This window comes from Falco biarmicus, chromosome 3 (genome assembly GCF_023638135.1).
Source record: "Falco biarmicus isolate bFalBia1 chromosome 3, bFalBia1.pri, whole genome shotgun sequence".
Taxonomy (NCBI): domain Eukaryota; kingdom Metazoa; phylum Chordata; class Aves; order Falconiformes; family Falconidae; genus Falco; species Falco biarmicus.
Window position 1 is genome coordinate 41,490,107 of NC_079290.1, and position 16,840 is coordinate 41,506,946.

Below are 16,840 nucleotides of genomic sequence, written 5' to 3' on the forward strand. Positions count from 1 at the left end.
ACCACAGCGTTTGCTCCCAGAGGCCGAGTTTTAAGCGAAAACCCGCCGCAGCGGCAGCGGCCCGTCAGTCACCGCCTGTAGCCGCCAGGCCTCACAGCCGGGCGGAAGGGCCCGCGCCCGGCGCCGGGAGGCGGAGCGGGGGGAGCGGCGGCTTCCGCCTTCCCGCCCGCGCTGCTCGGCGGGGCGGTGGTGCGGGGCCGGGAGCGGGGCCTCGCGGGGTGCCGCTGCAGAGATGGCGTCGCTGCTGCCGCGCATCGAGCGGCTGTCGTCGCGGGTGGTGCGAGTGCTGGGCTGCAACCCGGGGCCCATGACCCTGCAGGGCACCAACACCTACCTGGTGGGCGTCGGGCCCAGGTAACCACCCTGCTCGGGGGCGGGGGAAGGGGTTCGAAATCCGTTGATTAGGGTGAAGGAAAGAGGGGGGGGGGGAATATACAGCGCTAAGTTTTGGGGACTGGTGCCCAGGGGCGGCTGGGGCAGGTGGGGTGTGGCGCCTCGGGCGGGCGGCTGCGGGGGTGCCCGGGGGGAGGGGGGGCGCCGCGCCTGGGCCTCCTGGCGGGCAGCTCCTGCGGCCGGGCGGGAGCGGCGGGCGTGCGGGCCAGCTGTGTTATTTATCGTCTTTGTAAACTGTTGTGTCATGGAGGTACAGGGTCACGGAGGGGAGGGGTGGCGTCTGGAGTACGGACGCGTCCCTTATTGCCACATTTCCATGCAATGTTGGGTTCTTTTTTGACATTAAGTAACCGTCACATGAACACTTAAACCTCTGGCACTGTTTCACTGGGGGTTTTCCCTGTCTGTCTGTCTGTGTCTCACTCTTTTTTTAATGTCCACGTGTAGAAGAGTCCTTATTGACACTGGGGAGCCAGCTATTCCTGAGTATATTGGCTGTTTAAAGCAGGCACTGTCAGAATTTAACATCTCAATTGAAGAAATTTTAGTGACACATTGGCATCGTGATCATACTGGTGGAATACCTGACATCTGCAAAAACATCCCTAATGGTAGGCCAGAATTTCAAATTTGAAAATGTTAGTAATGTGGCAAGAAAAAACTTTTACTGAGTGCTTCTGTGTAGATCAGCAGGATTATTCTTCTGGAATCTCCATATAAACTACATGTAATTTCATGATACTGTTGTTGTGTGTAGAATGAGAGCAATGAATAATCTGAATATTGTAGTTGTAGTACCACACTTTTTCTTAAACACCTGTGCCTACCTTTATTGTAGGTTTTATGTGTAAACAATAAGAACCTAGATTACCATCAGCAGTTTACATGATATTAAGAGATGTGAGAAAAAATTGATACTCGTTCCTTTCTACATTGACAGTAGTGACACGTTAATCATTATTTTTGTTTGTGTAAAAACAACAAATAATCTCTGAAAAAGAAAGATGCATATCTTTGAGAGCCCTTACAGCAGACCATTAGTAATTGCTGACAAATTCCTAGGCCTGGGGTTAAAGGGGAAAGCAGGTGGGGCAGTCTGCAGGTAAATTCTGCACAAAAAAATAGGTATTTCATGTTGATAAACATTAAGAGACGCTTCTGCTGTAGTTTCTGGGCAGAGAATAAGCAGTGTGGATAATGTGGTTCTTAACATTGTTGGACATTGTGACAAGCTTTGTAACAGGCTTTTATCATATTCTGTAAAGTTGCCAGGTGCTTATCTGCAAAGAAGCCTGGGCACTACTGAAAATGACATTGGTGTGTTTGTGAGGATATTGGTCTTGTCAACCCATAAGCATGGTTGTAAAGGCTAACAAGGGATGCAGATACCTTTCTGTGTCGGTATCCATAGCTGTTCTAGCTAAGCCATTCACAGTTCAGAATGACAGATGCCGAGGGAAGTTTCAGGCCAAAAAGCCTCCATCCAGTGTTAGGCAAATGTTAAGTGGTGCTTCTGTGACTCATAATGCAGAACAGGAGCACAGAAATCAGTGTTGTAGAACCTTGGGGGTTTGGGCTCTTGATGAGTTAAGAAGGAACGTTTGTAAAATAGAATAAATATTGATATTTCTTTATTATTTTCACATGTGCTTTTTCATCTTCAACATTGCTGCTGCTACAGAGTACAGTATTCAGATTCAGTGGCTTTCACTATTCAGTGTTTGTGTCTCTGGAATAAGGTCACATTATAAACATAAAGTTACCGTGCAGAATTTCTTGTTTATAGTTTTGTATTCATAACGTGTAATAATTAATAGTACTTATTCAAAAAACAACCTTTCTGTGGAATTAGCTTTGTTTAGTGACAAATGCAAAACATTGTTTTCTTTGCTTTCTTTAAGTAGACTCTGAATATCGCATCTGTAAGCTTCCTCGTGTCCCTCACCGTGAAGAAAAAATAGAAGGGGGACATAAATATTTTTACCTTAAAGAGGGAGATGTTATACAGACAGAGGGAGCCACGCTCAGGTAAACACCAATTTTTGCAAGTTTGCTGGATCACTTTTTTCTTCCTAATCCTGAAACAGCTATGTATCATATCTTCTAATGGTTGGCAATCCATACATGTAATCTTTTCAGCGCTTACGCATGGAGACTTCCTGTCACGATCCAGCAATGTTTATACAAATAAATTGTTTTTATGAATGAGGATTATTGGGAATTAGCCTTTTGTTTTTGGCCTCAGCAGAGAAATTAAGGAACATTTCCCTTGAAAAATATTTCCTCCAGGAAAATCAAATAGGATTTTACTTATTTCTCATCGCTCTTAGATAAGTAGTTATTAGTAAAACTGATAGTTCTGGGGGAAGTTTATGGTAGTCTGGATGGAATGTTTAACAAGCTTACTTTAAAAGTATTTCCCGAGGAGACACTAATTAAAACGTTAAATTTTAGACCTTTAACCTGTCAGGTTCTTGTAGGGTGCCAGTTTGGGAGGGCTTCTTCCCAGCGAGCATATTGCCTGTCTTGTTAGCTTGAATGAGTCTGAAACAGAAAGCCACTCTGCCTCACACAATAAAAAGATCTGACCATTCTGTTTCTGGACTTCTTTCATTAACAAGGTGTTACTCTTTTAAGGAAAATTTTTTCTTGTTTTCCTCAGTTTACATGTGAATTATATCTCACCTGTAGAATATGCTAGCTGGCTGATTGGAATTAAAAATGTAAACATAAAGGATATATTTGACCAAAGGCATTTTATTTTGTTAGTATTAAAATGAAAGAATACATGGAGAGTGTTATATTGAATGTTGACGACCTGTCACTACCGTAAGTGACCCATGTTTGGACAAAATCAATTTAGAGATGGAAAACAACTTGTTGAGTTTGAGTCTAAGTAAGACAGAGGTGGCACATTTTGAAGTTTGAGGTAATAGAGCCAAACTTTATGTTTGGTTAAAAGCAGGTATTGTCGCCTGGTTAATTCAGTAAGCACTTTAAGGATACTCTTATATCCACACTGGTTCCAAAGTAGCAGTATCTGCATGTTAAATTCTAGTTAGCAACCTTCGTGTTTTCAAGGTGTGCCAAGCAGCGTTAGGTTCTTTTTCATTTGTTTTCCCATGTTAGTGGTTAAGCTTCCTGGTAAAGTTTCATCAGGAACTGGAAGACAGCACTTCCTACAAAGGCAAGATACAACCTGTCAGCTTGATTTTTGTTGCCTCCACAGGGCACTGGCTCATCTGCTTTCTGCTGAACTGGGTATTCAGTGAGAGCTGGAAGTCATCGCATCAGATGGTGCCATGCTTCTGGCCTCCCAGCCCTGCACTGGCATGGCTGGGTGCTGTTTAGCGCTGGCCTGTACCCCATGCTTGGTACCCAGCTCTGTCAGTTCCCCATCTCTGCTTTGATGCGTCTGCCATTAACAAGGAATTGTGATGAACTTCAGTGGTAATGCTGGTCTGAGTTGCATTGATTTCAGTTTGAATCAACCTCAGCATGAGGCCTTCTGCCTCTCCTTAGCAGCTCAGGTTACTTTATACATATCAACTGTCTGTTCACCTTTTGCTGCGTTCAAATGTAGTATGCATTCAAGTTGTGGGGTCCTGCATCCTTACCATTCAGATGTTTAATGACCTGCACATATAACAGCTAGAAGACCATGATTCCGTGTTGTATTTGACATGTATTTCTCATGGGGCTTTCAGGGAAAAATAACTTTTGGGAGACAGAACTTTATCTGGGTTAGGTCCTAGTTTATTTCTATTTTTTAATATTAAATATTTATATTAATATATTTAATTTAAATTAAATTAATAAATTTAAAAATAAATAATAAATATTGATTTATATTAAATATTAAACTATTTATAGTTCATTTCTAAAAAAATTGGCAACATCATCCTTACCCTCTTTTTCTAAGTGCAAGGTGTAGGTCAAGAACTTCACACATTTCAATCTAGAAATAACGTATTTTTTTCTTTTTTAAGGCTTCAGAGTAAAGCCCTCTATAACATTAATACTACATGCTCTTAATGCACTTTTTTTATGATGTGTCATGTAAGTAAAAGCATGTTAGATATGATCTGTGTTTTCTACGTGGTGTGAGAAAATTGAGTGGGATGAGACAAAGTGATAGCCCGTTTACGTTGACGTTTCAGCCTTTGTTAGTCTGTTTTTTTTTCTGGTTCTTGTTCTGGGCTACTACACTACTAAGTATATGACTTGATCATTATTTGTTTCTAGCTTCTGAAAATGAAGCATATATACTGTATGAAAAACTTATGCTTTTTTGTTGTTGTTTAAACAGAGTCTTATATACACCTGGACACACTGATGATCATATGACTTTACATCTAGAAGAAGAAAATGCTATATTTTCTGGTGACTGTATTTTAGGGGAAGGAACAACAGTAATTGAAGACCTGTATGATTACATGAAAACTTTGAAAAGGTTGTTAGAAATGAAACTAGATTTAATATATCCAGGTAAGTGGTTCTAGTTTGTGGTTTTTGTGTTCTATGCTGTGGTTTACTATATAATTTTCAAATATCTCCTCTAAGAATTTGAGAACTCTTACTACAATCAAACACCATTACTAATGTAACAGTTCAATTTCATTACTTAATATATGTCCAGAGGTAAGCTAAGATGATTTTATGGCATGGTGGTTTGCAAGACTTGAAAATTTTTCAGTGATAGGTATCTTTCCTTCCTGAGATTCTCCATTTGAGGGTGAATTTTGTGCTTCTGTGCCCAAAGCCTACAGAGGCCAGAATCTTTCACTGTTGGAATCATACAGTAAATTTATTTTTCTTATATTACTCTATCCATGCACCTTAGTGTTACCCTGGAAGAAAAAATGATCATTCTTCTTCTGGTCCTTTGCATACCCACATACACTGCCAATGTGAGTAACCTAGTAAGGTTTTTTGAGAGACATCTATCCTTTGCAGCACAAAATAATCACAAATTCATCTTGGAAAATTGAAGAACTATCAAATGGTTGTCTTAGTTAATGAATTAGCTTAAATTTGAACAAAAGCCAAGAGGCCAAACATCATATTCTAAAAATAAGTTGCTGATTTCATTCAGTCCATGACACTGCTTTAATTGTTTTCCTCTATCTCCCACAAACCTTGAGAATGCATTTACTTTTCATATAAACCACACGTCTGTTTGACAAGACTGGATTTTAAGAATTCGTTATGTAACTAAGGTTTAAGATCCTCATTTGCTTTTCAGAGCTACATCTCAGGATTTTTTCTGACTTTTTCTGTTTCATCTTTTTCAACTCGTCATTCTGAGTGACTGTGCCTACATTGAGTTCTGTCTTCCTCAAGTAACCATCTATGTTTAGCCTACATAAGCAAATCTCTCTTGTGCTCATTTTTAAAATATGCTTCTTTTGAAGTAGGTGTTCTTTAAGTGCTTTAAGATCTAAGCATAAAAATGCCATTTAAGAAAAAAAAGTTTACAGATATTCCATGATCGTGGAGACTGACATAGACAGAAATAGCGACTTGCTCACTGTTACTGTCTTAACTACCGGTAAAACTAGGACTGTTTTAGCCTCCAAAATCTCAATCTATTGGTCAATCGAATGTTCCACTTCCTTTCTTAAATACCTACAAAACGCAATCTGTTCCTCTAATTGAATTTCTGCCTTCCAAAGCCCACCGTATGCCAAATTCTACTAGGTTTATCAGTTTTATCTGTTGTTTCTCACTCTCTGCTTAACCAGTATTTATCTAGATTACACATTCACCAAGGCTGAATATTTGTGCCATTTTTCTGTAACTGTTTGCCTCACTGTTGTAGGTATGTTCATGCTGTTCTTGCAATTGGGAAGCCAGCTGAATATTATGCATTTTCAGTGATAAGTAGCTAAGTATTGAGACGGTTTGGAACTAACCTTATTTTTTTTATCCATGCATCACAAAACATATGTGCAATTGTGTAAAAGAGAACCATTGCCAATCAGAACATTTGTTTATACTACTGGTATGTACTACAGTAAAATGGTAATTACAGCAGAAGGTAGTTTGCTTTACCCCAGTACATTCTATATAAGCTCAGTACTTTGACTTTATTGCAGTTTTATGCTTTCATAGTTCTTCAACTGTTTCTGTTCCCCATCCATACTTCAGCACTCACATTGCAGTCTCAGAATTACATGTAGGGGAGCATGAAGTTTTGTAACAAGCTGACTGCTGGCTAGGTGTGAGTAGCTAAATGTTGCCAGTCCTTCCCCTTCCATGTTTCTTTTTGAATTTAATGTGGAAATTACTTCAGGCAGAATACTTGTGACAGGCTGTGTACAGTTGATAGTTGACCAGAATCCTTGGGACCAGAAAAGGGTGTTTTAGTCAGCAGAGGGCTCCCCATCCTGTAATAATAAACGATGTTCCTTGATAATACAGAAAAAAAATGGTACTGGACTTAGGAATCTGTGCAACATTTCAAAAGCCAATGATTTTCTTCGATTTTATTCTTTTTTCTTTAGTTTACTGTAAAATAAGAGAATCTATGTTACCTCACAGGGCTTTATGAGAATAAAAACTTACTGTTCCTGATCGTCTGGGCTATACAGAGGTCTGAGATAATATGAATCAGTCTGATACGAAGTCTGAATTATTGGAAAGAAGGTCATATTTTGAGACAGCTATTTTACATGCTCAGAAACTCTTTACATTTATGCAGATACTAATTTATTTATTGGTGAAGTTAACTCTGTTGCTGTCCCTGAAAAATTACGGATCAGAACGATCCACATCTGGGTTTAGTTCCAAGCTTTCTGACATCTTTTTGATATATATATATGGATACACAGTGGCTATGGATCAGATGATGTAATGCATATGAAATGTCTTTAACTTGCAAATCGTGGGTTTCATTCTAGATACTGACATTGGTCTTGTAGTCTAAGTCAAGTAAATCACTCTGAAGAGTAGGGACTAGTTTTAAGACTGCCTTGAGATTCCATGTGCAGGCCTTATTTTTGAATACTTTAATGTGACTTGTGTCATCAGAGAATGCAAGAAAATGGACAGTTAGCATTATACTCTCTGCCACCCTGTGTATCATAGTGTGTTTTTTTCTAAATGTAAACTTCTGTTTTATAGATGGTAATATATTTACTAGAGAGGTTGTTATATTTGTAATTTATTTTGTAAGGAACAATAGCTGCAGATTAAATATGTTTGAAATCATTAAATATATGTGCATATGACAGTATAGTTTACATTTTACATCTCTTATTTATAAATCTGTCTTTACACAAGGTAAGCTTCAACGTCTATTTAGTAATTTCAGATCTGCTGAAGTGACTGTATAAGATGAGATATGCATAAATATCTTGACTTGTTGAAGGATAGATTCCTTTGACACTATGGCACAGATACTCAGAACATGAAAAATTAGTTGCTTTTTCTATAAGCAGCTTGTCCTCAGGCAAAATAAACTCTTAATTTAAAAAACCTTAAAACGAAGAACCCATTTAGTCAGTTAACCCAAAAGTAAAAAAAAAATACAATGATTTTTTTAAAAATAGTCGGAGAACCTCAAAAGAAACTGTCTCATTTGGATGACACCCAATAATTTGTAAAAGCAAGCTATTGTTTTTTACAGTGGTTTCTGTTCTACTCATTTTATAAATTATGTGGAGTTTAGAGTGACAGGGCTGGAAGTTGCTGCTGCTACTTCAGATGAGGTATACAGGCAAAGAAATAGGAAGCCTTGTGATACAAAGCATGTGACAAATATTCATGCAAGTAAATTTCTCTACAGGTAAAATACTAAGTTTAATTTCTGTGCATGTAACTCTCACGTCTGAAAAATATTTTCATTTCATCTGTCATTTTTGTGTATCATGAAGTAGTATTTGATTTTTCCACAAAGGTTAGTGCTTTACGAATGAAGCCTTTTTCTAATTTGATTCAAAGACCTTTCATAAGTTGAACATTTCTGATCTGCCACAGTAAGTCCAGGAAAAAATGTGTGCTTTGTTTGTTAACAAGCCAGTCATAAAATCCACATATAACTTTCCTTGTGCGTTGCTTATTCCTGCTCTGACGTGATCTGGTTGGCTCACTGATCTGCCTTCCATTAATTTTTTTGGTCATACTTATGAAAGTATGTTTTTAAGGGAATAAAATACAGCGTGTGAGTCTGTTCTGAAAATCTGTCCTGGAAAACTTATCTACCATTATTAAAGATGTTACTTCTCTTAACTCGTTTTTTGCTAGATAGCCCCACAACAGGACAGTAGTACATGAGTCTTTTTGCCTCAGCCACTACTGTTAAAAACCAGTGTCAGTTTAAATCATCAGTATTGATATCCTTTGGGAAGAGTGAGACAGGCAGACAGAGGCAATATAATAATATGAATCTCGTCTTTAAAATCTGTTCAGCAGTGAACTCCTTTCTCTTTTTTGGGTTTTTTTGGGGGGGGTTTAAATAGCCTGAAGTAATCTTCCCTTGCTTTCCGTTTCCCCTTTCAGACTTTTTGGATCCTAATTCTTCTTTTCCACCTTAATGCTTTTCAATTGCAGACTGTGATGCAGACATGCAAACTTAATTTTGGCTTATTTGTATGCAAAAAAAAAAAAAAAACCAAAACAAGGCAAAAAACCCATGCAAAGAGCATCTTGCAATTTAACATCAAGGGTACTGTTGACAAGGTGGTATGTACAGGTGCTGCTCTCTTCTTATGACTTGTAAGTCTACCAGAGTTTATATAAGAATGATTCAATTGTTCAATAGCATACTTCATTCCAAATTTAAGAAACAGTGCTCTGGTATATGTGTTTTCATTTAGGTCATGGCCCAGTAGTACGTGATGCAAATGCTAGAATCCAAAGCTACATTTCTCACCGAGTTGCACGTGAACAGCAGATTCTGGATGTTTTAGAGAAGAATGCTGGAAAATCATACACATCCTCGGAGCTTGTCAAGATAGTATATAAGGTAATTGTTGATTAAAAGCTTTTAGATCAAACTAAAGAAAATTGAGATTATGTTCTTAAAATTGTATGTAATTGTTAAGTATTTGAGTGAAGACCATGGGTCACTTTTGAAAAGAGGGGGGAAGAAAAAAAAGTATTTCTGCTTGTTCAGAATTCATATATGACTGTGTGTTTAAATTGCATTGTTTAAGCACTTTGAGTGGGACCCAGGTGATTCTTACAAACTTCTTATTTCTTTATCTAGATGGGTCCTAAGCACAGTTTAATAGGACCAAGATAAATGAAGTTGTAGCACGTGGTTCTAAGTGAAAAGTCTGAGGTTACTGTTAATTTTAATGTTGATTTGTCAAAGTATTTGGAGTCTCCTGAAAGGTCTGTTAAAACATCTGGTCCCTGATTGTCGGTCTGGAGGAGGGTGCCAGGTGAACTGCAGTTCCACAGAGATGGATATCGCGCTCAGAAGTTGGGTAGCTTGCATGGTCAGTAGGCTGGCCTAGGAGTACTTCTTCATTCCTCATGTAACCTCATTAATTTGTCCGTGTGGTATTGGGGGTTACCTCTCCTAGCAAGTAGCGATAAAAGAGGTATAGCGTTTGCTTTGGAGGAAGATGTCACGGTTGCCAGTGGCAGTGGTTTATGAACAGGTCTCTAACAGCTTCGCAAACTCATTTTTCATAGTTCTGCTGATCCTCAGTTTCCAAAAGAATGACTACATCACATTGACTGTTTTGCAATGCTGATGTACTGTTACCTGTGGCTGTTTAGCTCCTGCAGTTTTCCTGACTGAACAACTAGTGTTCAAGTATACAGCCATTCACACGTTTCTGTAAATCACAAATCACTTGTCCTGTCACTATATGGTAGGATTTTTTTCAGTATTCTTAAAGCTTTCATATTGGGGGGGGGAGGTGTAATTTTTCAAGGCTTTCTAAAGATTCACGATTTATTGAGCTAGTTTTCTAGTGAATTTTCCTGACAGACTCTCTTGTTATTTGGAGAACTTTTTAATTTTCAAAAAGAAGCCTTTACTTTTAGGATGATAGAGCTGGAGAAGGGGGATTTTGAGATATGTTACTAGTTTTACCTAATAAGCATTGGAAAATTGTAAGATGTTTTGTCCTCCTGAAGCTATTGTATTTATAAGTTGTTTACTCATTTACAGATACTAATTGCTAAAGGATATTTAAACCCATAAAAATACTGTCATGGAAGAGAAGTGATAGGTCTCTGTGGAAAAATGCATCTTTAAATTTGTCTTTAAAAAAGCTCAACTACACTGACAACCCAGTGCAGACAAAGCTTAGAAGAGTCTTCCGAGTGTTGGCTGAAGTTTGTATAATATAAATGGTTAATTCAAAAAATAAATAAGTAAGCAAAAATGTGTTATTTAGGCTACTAGTTTAACTGGTATAAAACTGATCTTATTTCAATTTCCTGTCATATAATCAACTGAGTGTTCAACACAGCAGTTCAGAAGAGGAAAATCTATGTTAATAAACCATGAATTCTGTACGCTGAAAAATAATTGGGAGATACTGAAACAAATACAGAATGCATATTTGTGTTCCCATTAGGAGATCCCTGAAAATTTACTTCTAGCAGCAGAACACAACCTCCTAGTCCACTTGAAAAAGTTGGAAAAAGAAGGAAAAGTGTGTAAGTTGTGGATGGAGGGTGGAAGGAGGGTCATTTTCATTTTGATATCTATGTACTGTTTCTCATTATGTTTTTGTGCATTATTTCCGGGGTGGTGGTGGAAGGCAGTTAGTTGCAGTAGCTGTCCTTCAGACAATCTGAAGTAGAATTATATACAAAAAGCCTATGCTTATACAGTATTTCCAAACTTTTAGAAAATATTTAATAAAGTATTTGTGACATGCTTAGAGCACAGATTACTGCAATGCATATACCTTTAAATTTTTATTTAAAACATACCATGGAATACATTCCTAATGCTAGTGTTTATACCTTTGTGTATTTTTTTGACATTCATACCTAAATATGCATGTACATAGCATTTTATGGGATTACATTTTACATTTCTGCCTTTCCTAAACGTATATTTTTGTATATCTGTGTTCTAGATATGGTTAAAGTCATGTAGTGTAAATTTTTACAATTTCTGATTAGTATAGTACTTAATTAGAGCAACTGTATTTGGCTTACTGTTTTTACATTCTGGCTTTAGTTCTAGTGAACAAGGTGGATTATTCTATTTCTGTAATGGCATGCACATGTGGAAACACTATTTAGCCAGAAGCTAAGGAAAATGTTTCTTTCTGTACATTTCATGACTGCACCCAGGACTGTGTACTTATAAGTAAATAATTACATGCATATTTACAACTGTTTCAAATTTTCAGCATTTACCAACCTGAACAACAACATGAAATCAGTGTATTTTTTCCAGTGTAGATCTTCTGTTTCTTTTAATGATAAATCAGCTACTAGGTAATAATTGTTTGAACAATTGAGACACATTTTGTAGTAATAATAATGACCTGATTTTTATTCAAAGAAAATGGACTAGAGTCACATTAATACAGTCATTACCGACATTCAGAAAATTATGTGTTTAAGCATATTTTGTGCAGAATGCCATGGATGCTTACCAGCACGATACTTACTGCACCAGCTTTTAAATGTGATCTCAGGTCTTGGTTATTAACATATATTATTGGCCTACACATTTCTCCAGTTTGGCTTCATCAGATTCCTCTGGGGCATTAGGTGCTGTTGACTATTTAACTCTTCCTTTCACTGCAAAAGTGGCTCAAGCAACAGTAATGACTTTAATCTCTTAAGTCAGGTGTGGTTTTTTGGTGGTGGTGGTGGTTTGTTGGGGTTTCTCCCGAAAACACCTTTTTCATCCTTCTGGACAAAAGTAGCTCAGTTTTCCTCAGAAATCAGCTTTGAATTTTGAAGAAGACAGCAGATACAGAGCTTCAGGCAGTTAAATGTTCACAAAGTAGCAACTGCTTGAAACTATTAGAAACTTTAAATAACTAGAGGAGATACTAATCAGAATTGTGACTTTTCTACTCGTTGGAGGTCCTCGATTCAGCTGTGTGCTCCTGCTTTCCATGAAGCACAGGAAGTGCCCTTTAAAGTTTTTTGGTTTGGTTTTTATCTTTAGCTGGTGCTCACAGAGGAGGAGAAAAGCAATCTCATAAGAACACTTAGGTTTTTTTCTGTGGTGACCTCTGCAGTGTGGAAACAGTTGCTAAACTTCTAAATACAAGCTTAGACCCAGATCTGTGATAAACACAACACCATGTGACCTTTGTCAGTTTTTCAGATCAATTTAAGGACACCCGTTAAGGAAAATGGATTCTGTTGGTTCTGAGCATGTAGCTGCAAATGCTGCAAAGCTGCATATTCATAGTACTTGTTTGTTTTGTTTTGATACTATACCCTTTGCATCTAGTCTGTTGCAGTATTTCAGGTTTTTTTCTCATTACAGAAGACTTGAGTTGCAGTCATAACACTGCTTAATTTTCACAAAATGTTTTTCCAAAGAAACATGTTGTCAGTATCAGTAATGAATGTGGCGGGCATGTTACAAACTTACACAAGAGTTACTCAGTGCAAATTGTGGCTGTATGCTGTCTGCTGCAATCATTAATTCACTGCTTCATTCTAGGGATTGCAGTTTATGTTGGTACGTAACTTTTATAACTTCTATTAAGAGTGATACTACCTTTACAGATTTGCTTTTTTCACTTAAAACTGAAAAATAATGTCTTGTTTACAGGAGCATGGCACAATATGTGCATGTAAGCTTTCTCCCATGTTTGGATATAAATATCTTGGTCACTGTTTCACATTTTTAAAACACAACTTATGAAGAGATAAAAATAATTTGTTCTAAATTTAGCAGTGCAGACCTTTTTTCCTCTAAAGTGTCTAAGTTTCAGAAAATGCAACAAGTGCTCTGCCACCTCAAATTTCTTAGTATCTAAAAATTTTAATATTCTGAACTTTAAATAATTGTAGGACTATTAAATCCTCTTTTCTTAATTATTCTTTATGTTACTGGGTTACATAGTGAAACAGTTAATGTTTACCACCTTCCATTAAAACTCAACACTGTCCTGAAGGAAAGTATTCCAATAGTTTTTAATAAAAAATTACACATATAGACATACATATGCATGTACAGGTTAAGTTTGAGATAGTCTAATGTTTATATATAGCATATAAGAATTTGTGACTAATTTGGTCTTTTTTTGTGACAGTACATGAGGCGTCTCCCAGCTTCAGATGGAGGAACAACTTATAAATTATGCAAGATTGCTCAAGAATATTTTGGATCTGCACAGTTGCTGCATGAAAAAAATACAAAGATGAGCTCAGACAATATATAAAATAAAAACAAATTCTTCCTTCTTTTTTTTTAAACAGTAGTAACACAATTTTAAAGCAATATTACAGTCAGTTAACTAATGTTTTTCATAATCTTTATGGGAATTTTAAAAACAACCTGATAGGTACTGAGTTAATAAAATAGAATGAGTGTGAAAAACTGAATAATAGAAAATATGTTATTGTAAACCTGTTTTCATTTGCTTGTGCTTTTCAGAAAGTGATTTTCTAGGAAGTTACCTGTACGTTCTAAAAACAAGTTATTTTTGATAACAGATGTAAATACTGAGGTTTGTATTCCCTTTTTTAATTTAGCTGCCTGTGCACATCTTTGCAGGTTGCTCACTGCAATAGGTTTTAACAAACACTGGAAGTAATTCCAGACTTCTCTGTTTCCTGCTGGAAACACTGTTTCTATGGAATTCATTCAAAGGATTCATTAATTTTAACTAATCAGTGTCAAAAAATGCACAGAGTTGGAGCAGACTCTTAAATTCTTTATCTTACAAGATTCTGCGAGAATATGATTAAAAAGCTGTATAAATTGAGATATGTGTTACACGCTATATGAACAAAGTTTGTCACTTTATTGCTAAAAAGCTTCAAGTTTTGCTGCTAAATCCATTTAAAATACAGATATTTTAACTAAAGGTTATATTTGGTTGTAAGATACTGTGTCATTAAAATACAATGTTTGGAGATTAAACTGCAAAAAAGTGTGTGAAGCTTTTATGATATATACATTTGTTTCACTGCTGGCTCAACCTTAAAAAAAAAAGGGATACGAGATGTTTGAAAATACCAAAGACAAGTGTGTGTCCTTGAAAGTCTTTCAACTTTCAGTCCTGTACCTTCATTTGTAAAACATGCATATGTTTGCGTTGTTTAAGGTATATCTTAACCATTACCATTATTTTATGAAGTTGGTGGCATTTGTTCTGGTCAGCTAAGCACAATCCAATACAAAAACACTCCCAGGAACAGCAATCCAAAACTCAAATCATATTCTGAAGTAGTAACCAGACCCCTGAAGATGGGAAATAGTAACTTTCAGCTCTACAAAATGGTGCTTTTTGCAAATTTCATTGATCTGATTTTTGGCCACAACATTACTTTTGCTCCCTTTTAACTTTCTGTGCAATGCCATTTTGGGGTCATTTTCAGGTCTCCTGGTTTTTCTTTGTATTGTATTTTCTATTTACTTGCATTGTTCCATTTCGGCCACTTTTGTCCCCTCCTCCCACAAACTTTATTTTTTTTCAATTCCATTTGGATTGTTTCTCTCTTCGTAATTACTCAGAAGCTTCCACATGAAGTTCTTGCCATTAGTAAGTACTGTTTTCCTGTAGCTATTTCATTAATTTATAGTTACCTTTTCCATTAGGAATAAAAACAATTATCACTGTTTTCTTTTTTAAAAACTTAATGTGCTCTGACTGATGCCATTTTGCTTCAGGAAAATAAAGATCAGTGAAGTGGCACAATTTTCTGTCACAAGGTCTAAGAACCTAAGTCGGCAGGAAACTGGTGCGAAGAGGTGATGTCTCACTACTTGCCTGAGCTAAAAAAGAAATCTAGTGGCAAGCAAAATGCTGCTGAACCATTTTCTTCCATTTTACTATACTTCGTTTTTAAATACACAGAAATAGTTTCAGAATTCAGTTAAAGCATTGTTGAAGAAAGCAAGAGAATACAAATCATAGAATTCCATGTTTGGTGCTGTGCTGCAGCAAATGCCTGATATTCTCAAAAAATGAGGGAAATTGCAGTTTAACCAGACATGGCATTAATGATTGTGTATGGTGTCTCCGGAATACTAAAAGCAGAGATTGCACTATTACTAAGATGTATATACAGTAAAGGATACTTCCATCAGCTATGGTACATTGTAAAAGTCTTAAGACTCCTTGTTGATTATGAGATTATAAATCAGAAGGAGTGAGTGTTTATTTAAAAATAGTGGTAATAGCTATAGGCCATGTATGTATAAAAATGGGTATTAGCCTGTTTACATCCCTTGTACTGAATATATTAAACTGTGCAGAATGCATTAGAAGTTAAGAATAAAAAGGGAGCAGGGACAGTTTCTGTCTCATCGAGCTAGAAGGACAAATGTCATTCAGTGCATTTACTTTCTAAACAGCTGGAGACAGAAGCTGGAAGAAGCACAAATTGCATTTCCAGCTTCCTGCCAGCTAATCGGCAGAGCCTGTGCTGAGAGGCAGCATCATTTGTTAGGGTTAAGGCCTAGAAGAGAAGTTTGGTGGTAGTTACCACCTTTTCTATATTTTCTATCCAGTTTCTTACTAACTTGCTTATTTATACTTAGTTTAAAATGTTATTCTTGGCTATATTTTCAAGCATGTTTGATGATGAGTGAATTCAGGAAAGGTTCCCAAATAGGAAGGGCACTGTTCTATTTGTGTCTGTTACTGTGGGTGCAGCAATACGCTGCCTGCCAAAATCCTCTGCAGTCTTGCCACCTGAAACAGTGTATTGGGTTTGTGTGGCTGGGGGCAGTTGGGGGTGGCAGGGCACAGGGATGGCTTCTGGAAGAAGATACCAGAAGCTTGCCCCATTTCAGACTTGGGAACTTCCTTCCTAAGTGATGCAGTCATTTTGAAGCTTGGTATTTCAAAATGTAGACTTCTGGAAGGAAACCTGGCAAAGAGCCCGGCAACACATTGGCATGAAGCACACTAAGGGGCAACAGTCTCAAGTGTTTTAGATATCCCACTTTGCCTGAAGAGCCCTAAGAAACATCATGTGGCAGAAGAGGGAACAGGAGGGTGTGGAAACTGCTCGGATAAGGCGACGGGTTGCCTGGTTTTCCATTTCAGCATAGCAGTTTGCACTGTGTCGTCAGGATAAACACAAAACCAAATTGCAACCAAGGACCTCTGTGCCCGTACAACAGGACTTCTAGCCAGACACTTGAGGCACTTGGTGATGATAGCTTGAGGAAAGGATGTCTTGTCCCAGTTCAGTCCTATTTGTTACGTTCTGTGGGGATGAGATGACCTGATTTCTTTTAAGGCTGAGGTGGGAAATAGATGCAAGACTGCATTGCAAAAAGGATTCTAATTTTATCCCAACCCAATGTACTTCACAGGCA

General features: G+C 37.3%; 1 protein-coding gene across 3 annotated transcripts; it reads left to right on the top strand.

The window, feature by feature from the left end:
- Positions 1-138: 138 nt before the first annotated feature.
- LACTB2 (lactamase beta 2) lies at positions 139-14,375 on the top strand. Of its 3 annotated transcripts, none has more exons than XM_056333579.1 (7): positions 139-354; positions 841-1,004; positions 2,298-2,421; positions 4,703-4,881; positions 9,213-9,361; positions 10,935-11,012; positions 13,599-14,375. In XM_056333579.1, the coding sequence occupies exons 1-7, from the start codon at positions 233-235 to the stop codon at positions 13,725-13,727; spliced, it is 945 nt and encodes a 314-aa protein (XP_056189554.1). In that variant the 5' UTR covers positions 139-232; the 3' UTR covers positions 13,728-14,375. The 3 variants fall into 3 exon arrangements, with proteins under 3 accessions (XP_056189554.1, XP_056189552.1, XP_056189553.1); XM_056333577.1 differs by having other exon boundaries at positions 141-354; positions 2,295-2,421; positions 10,935-11,016; XM_056333578.1 differs by having other exon boundaries at positions 141-354; positions 10,935-11,016.
- Positions 14,376-16,840: the final 2,465 nt, after the last annotated feature.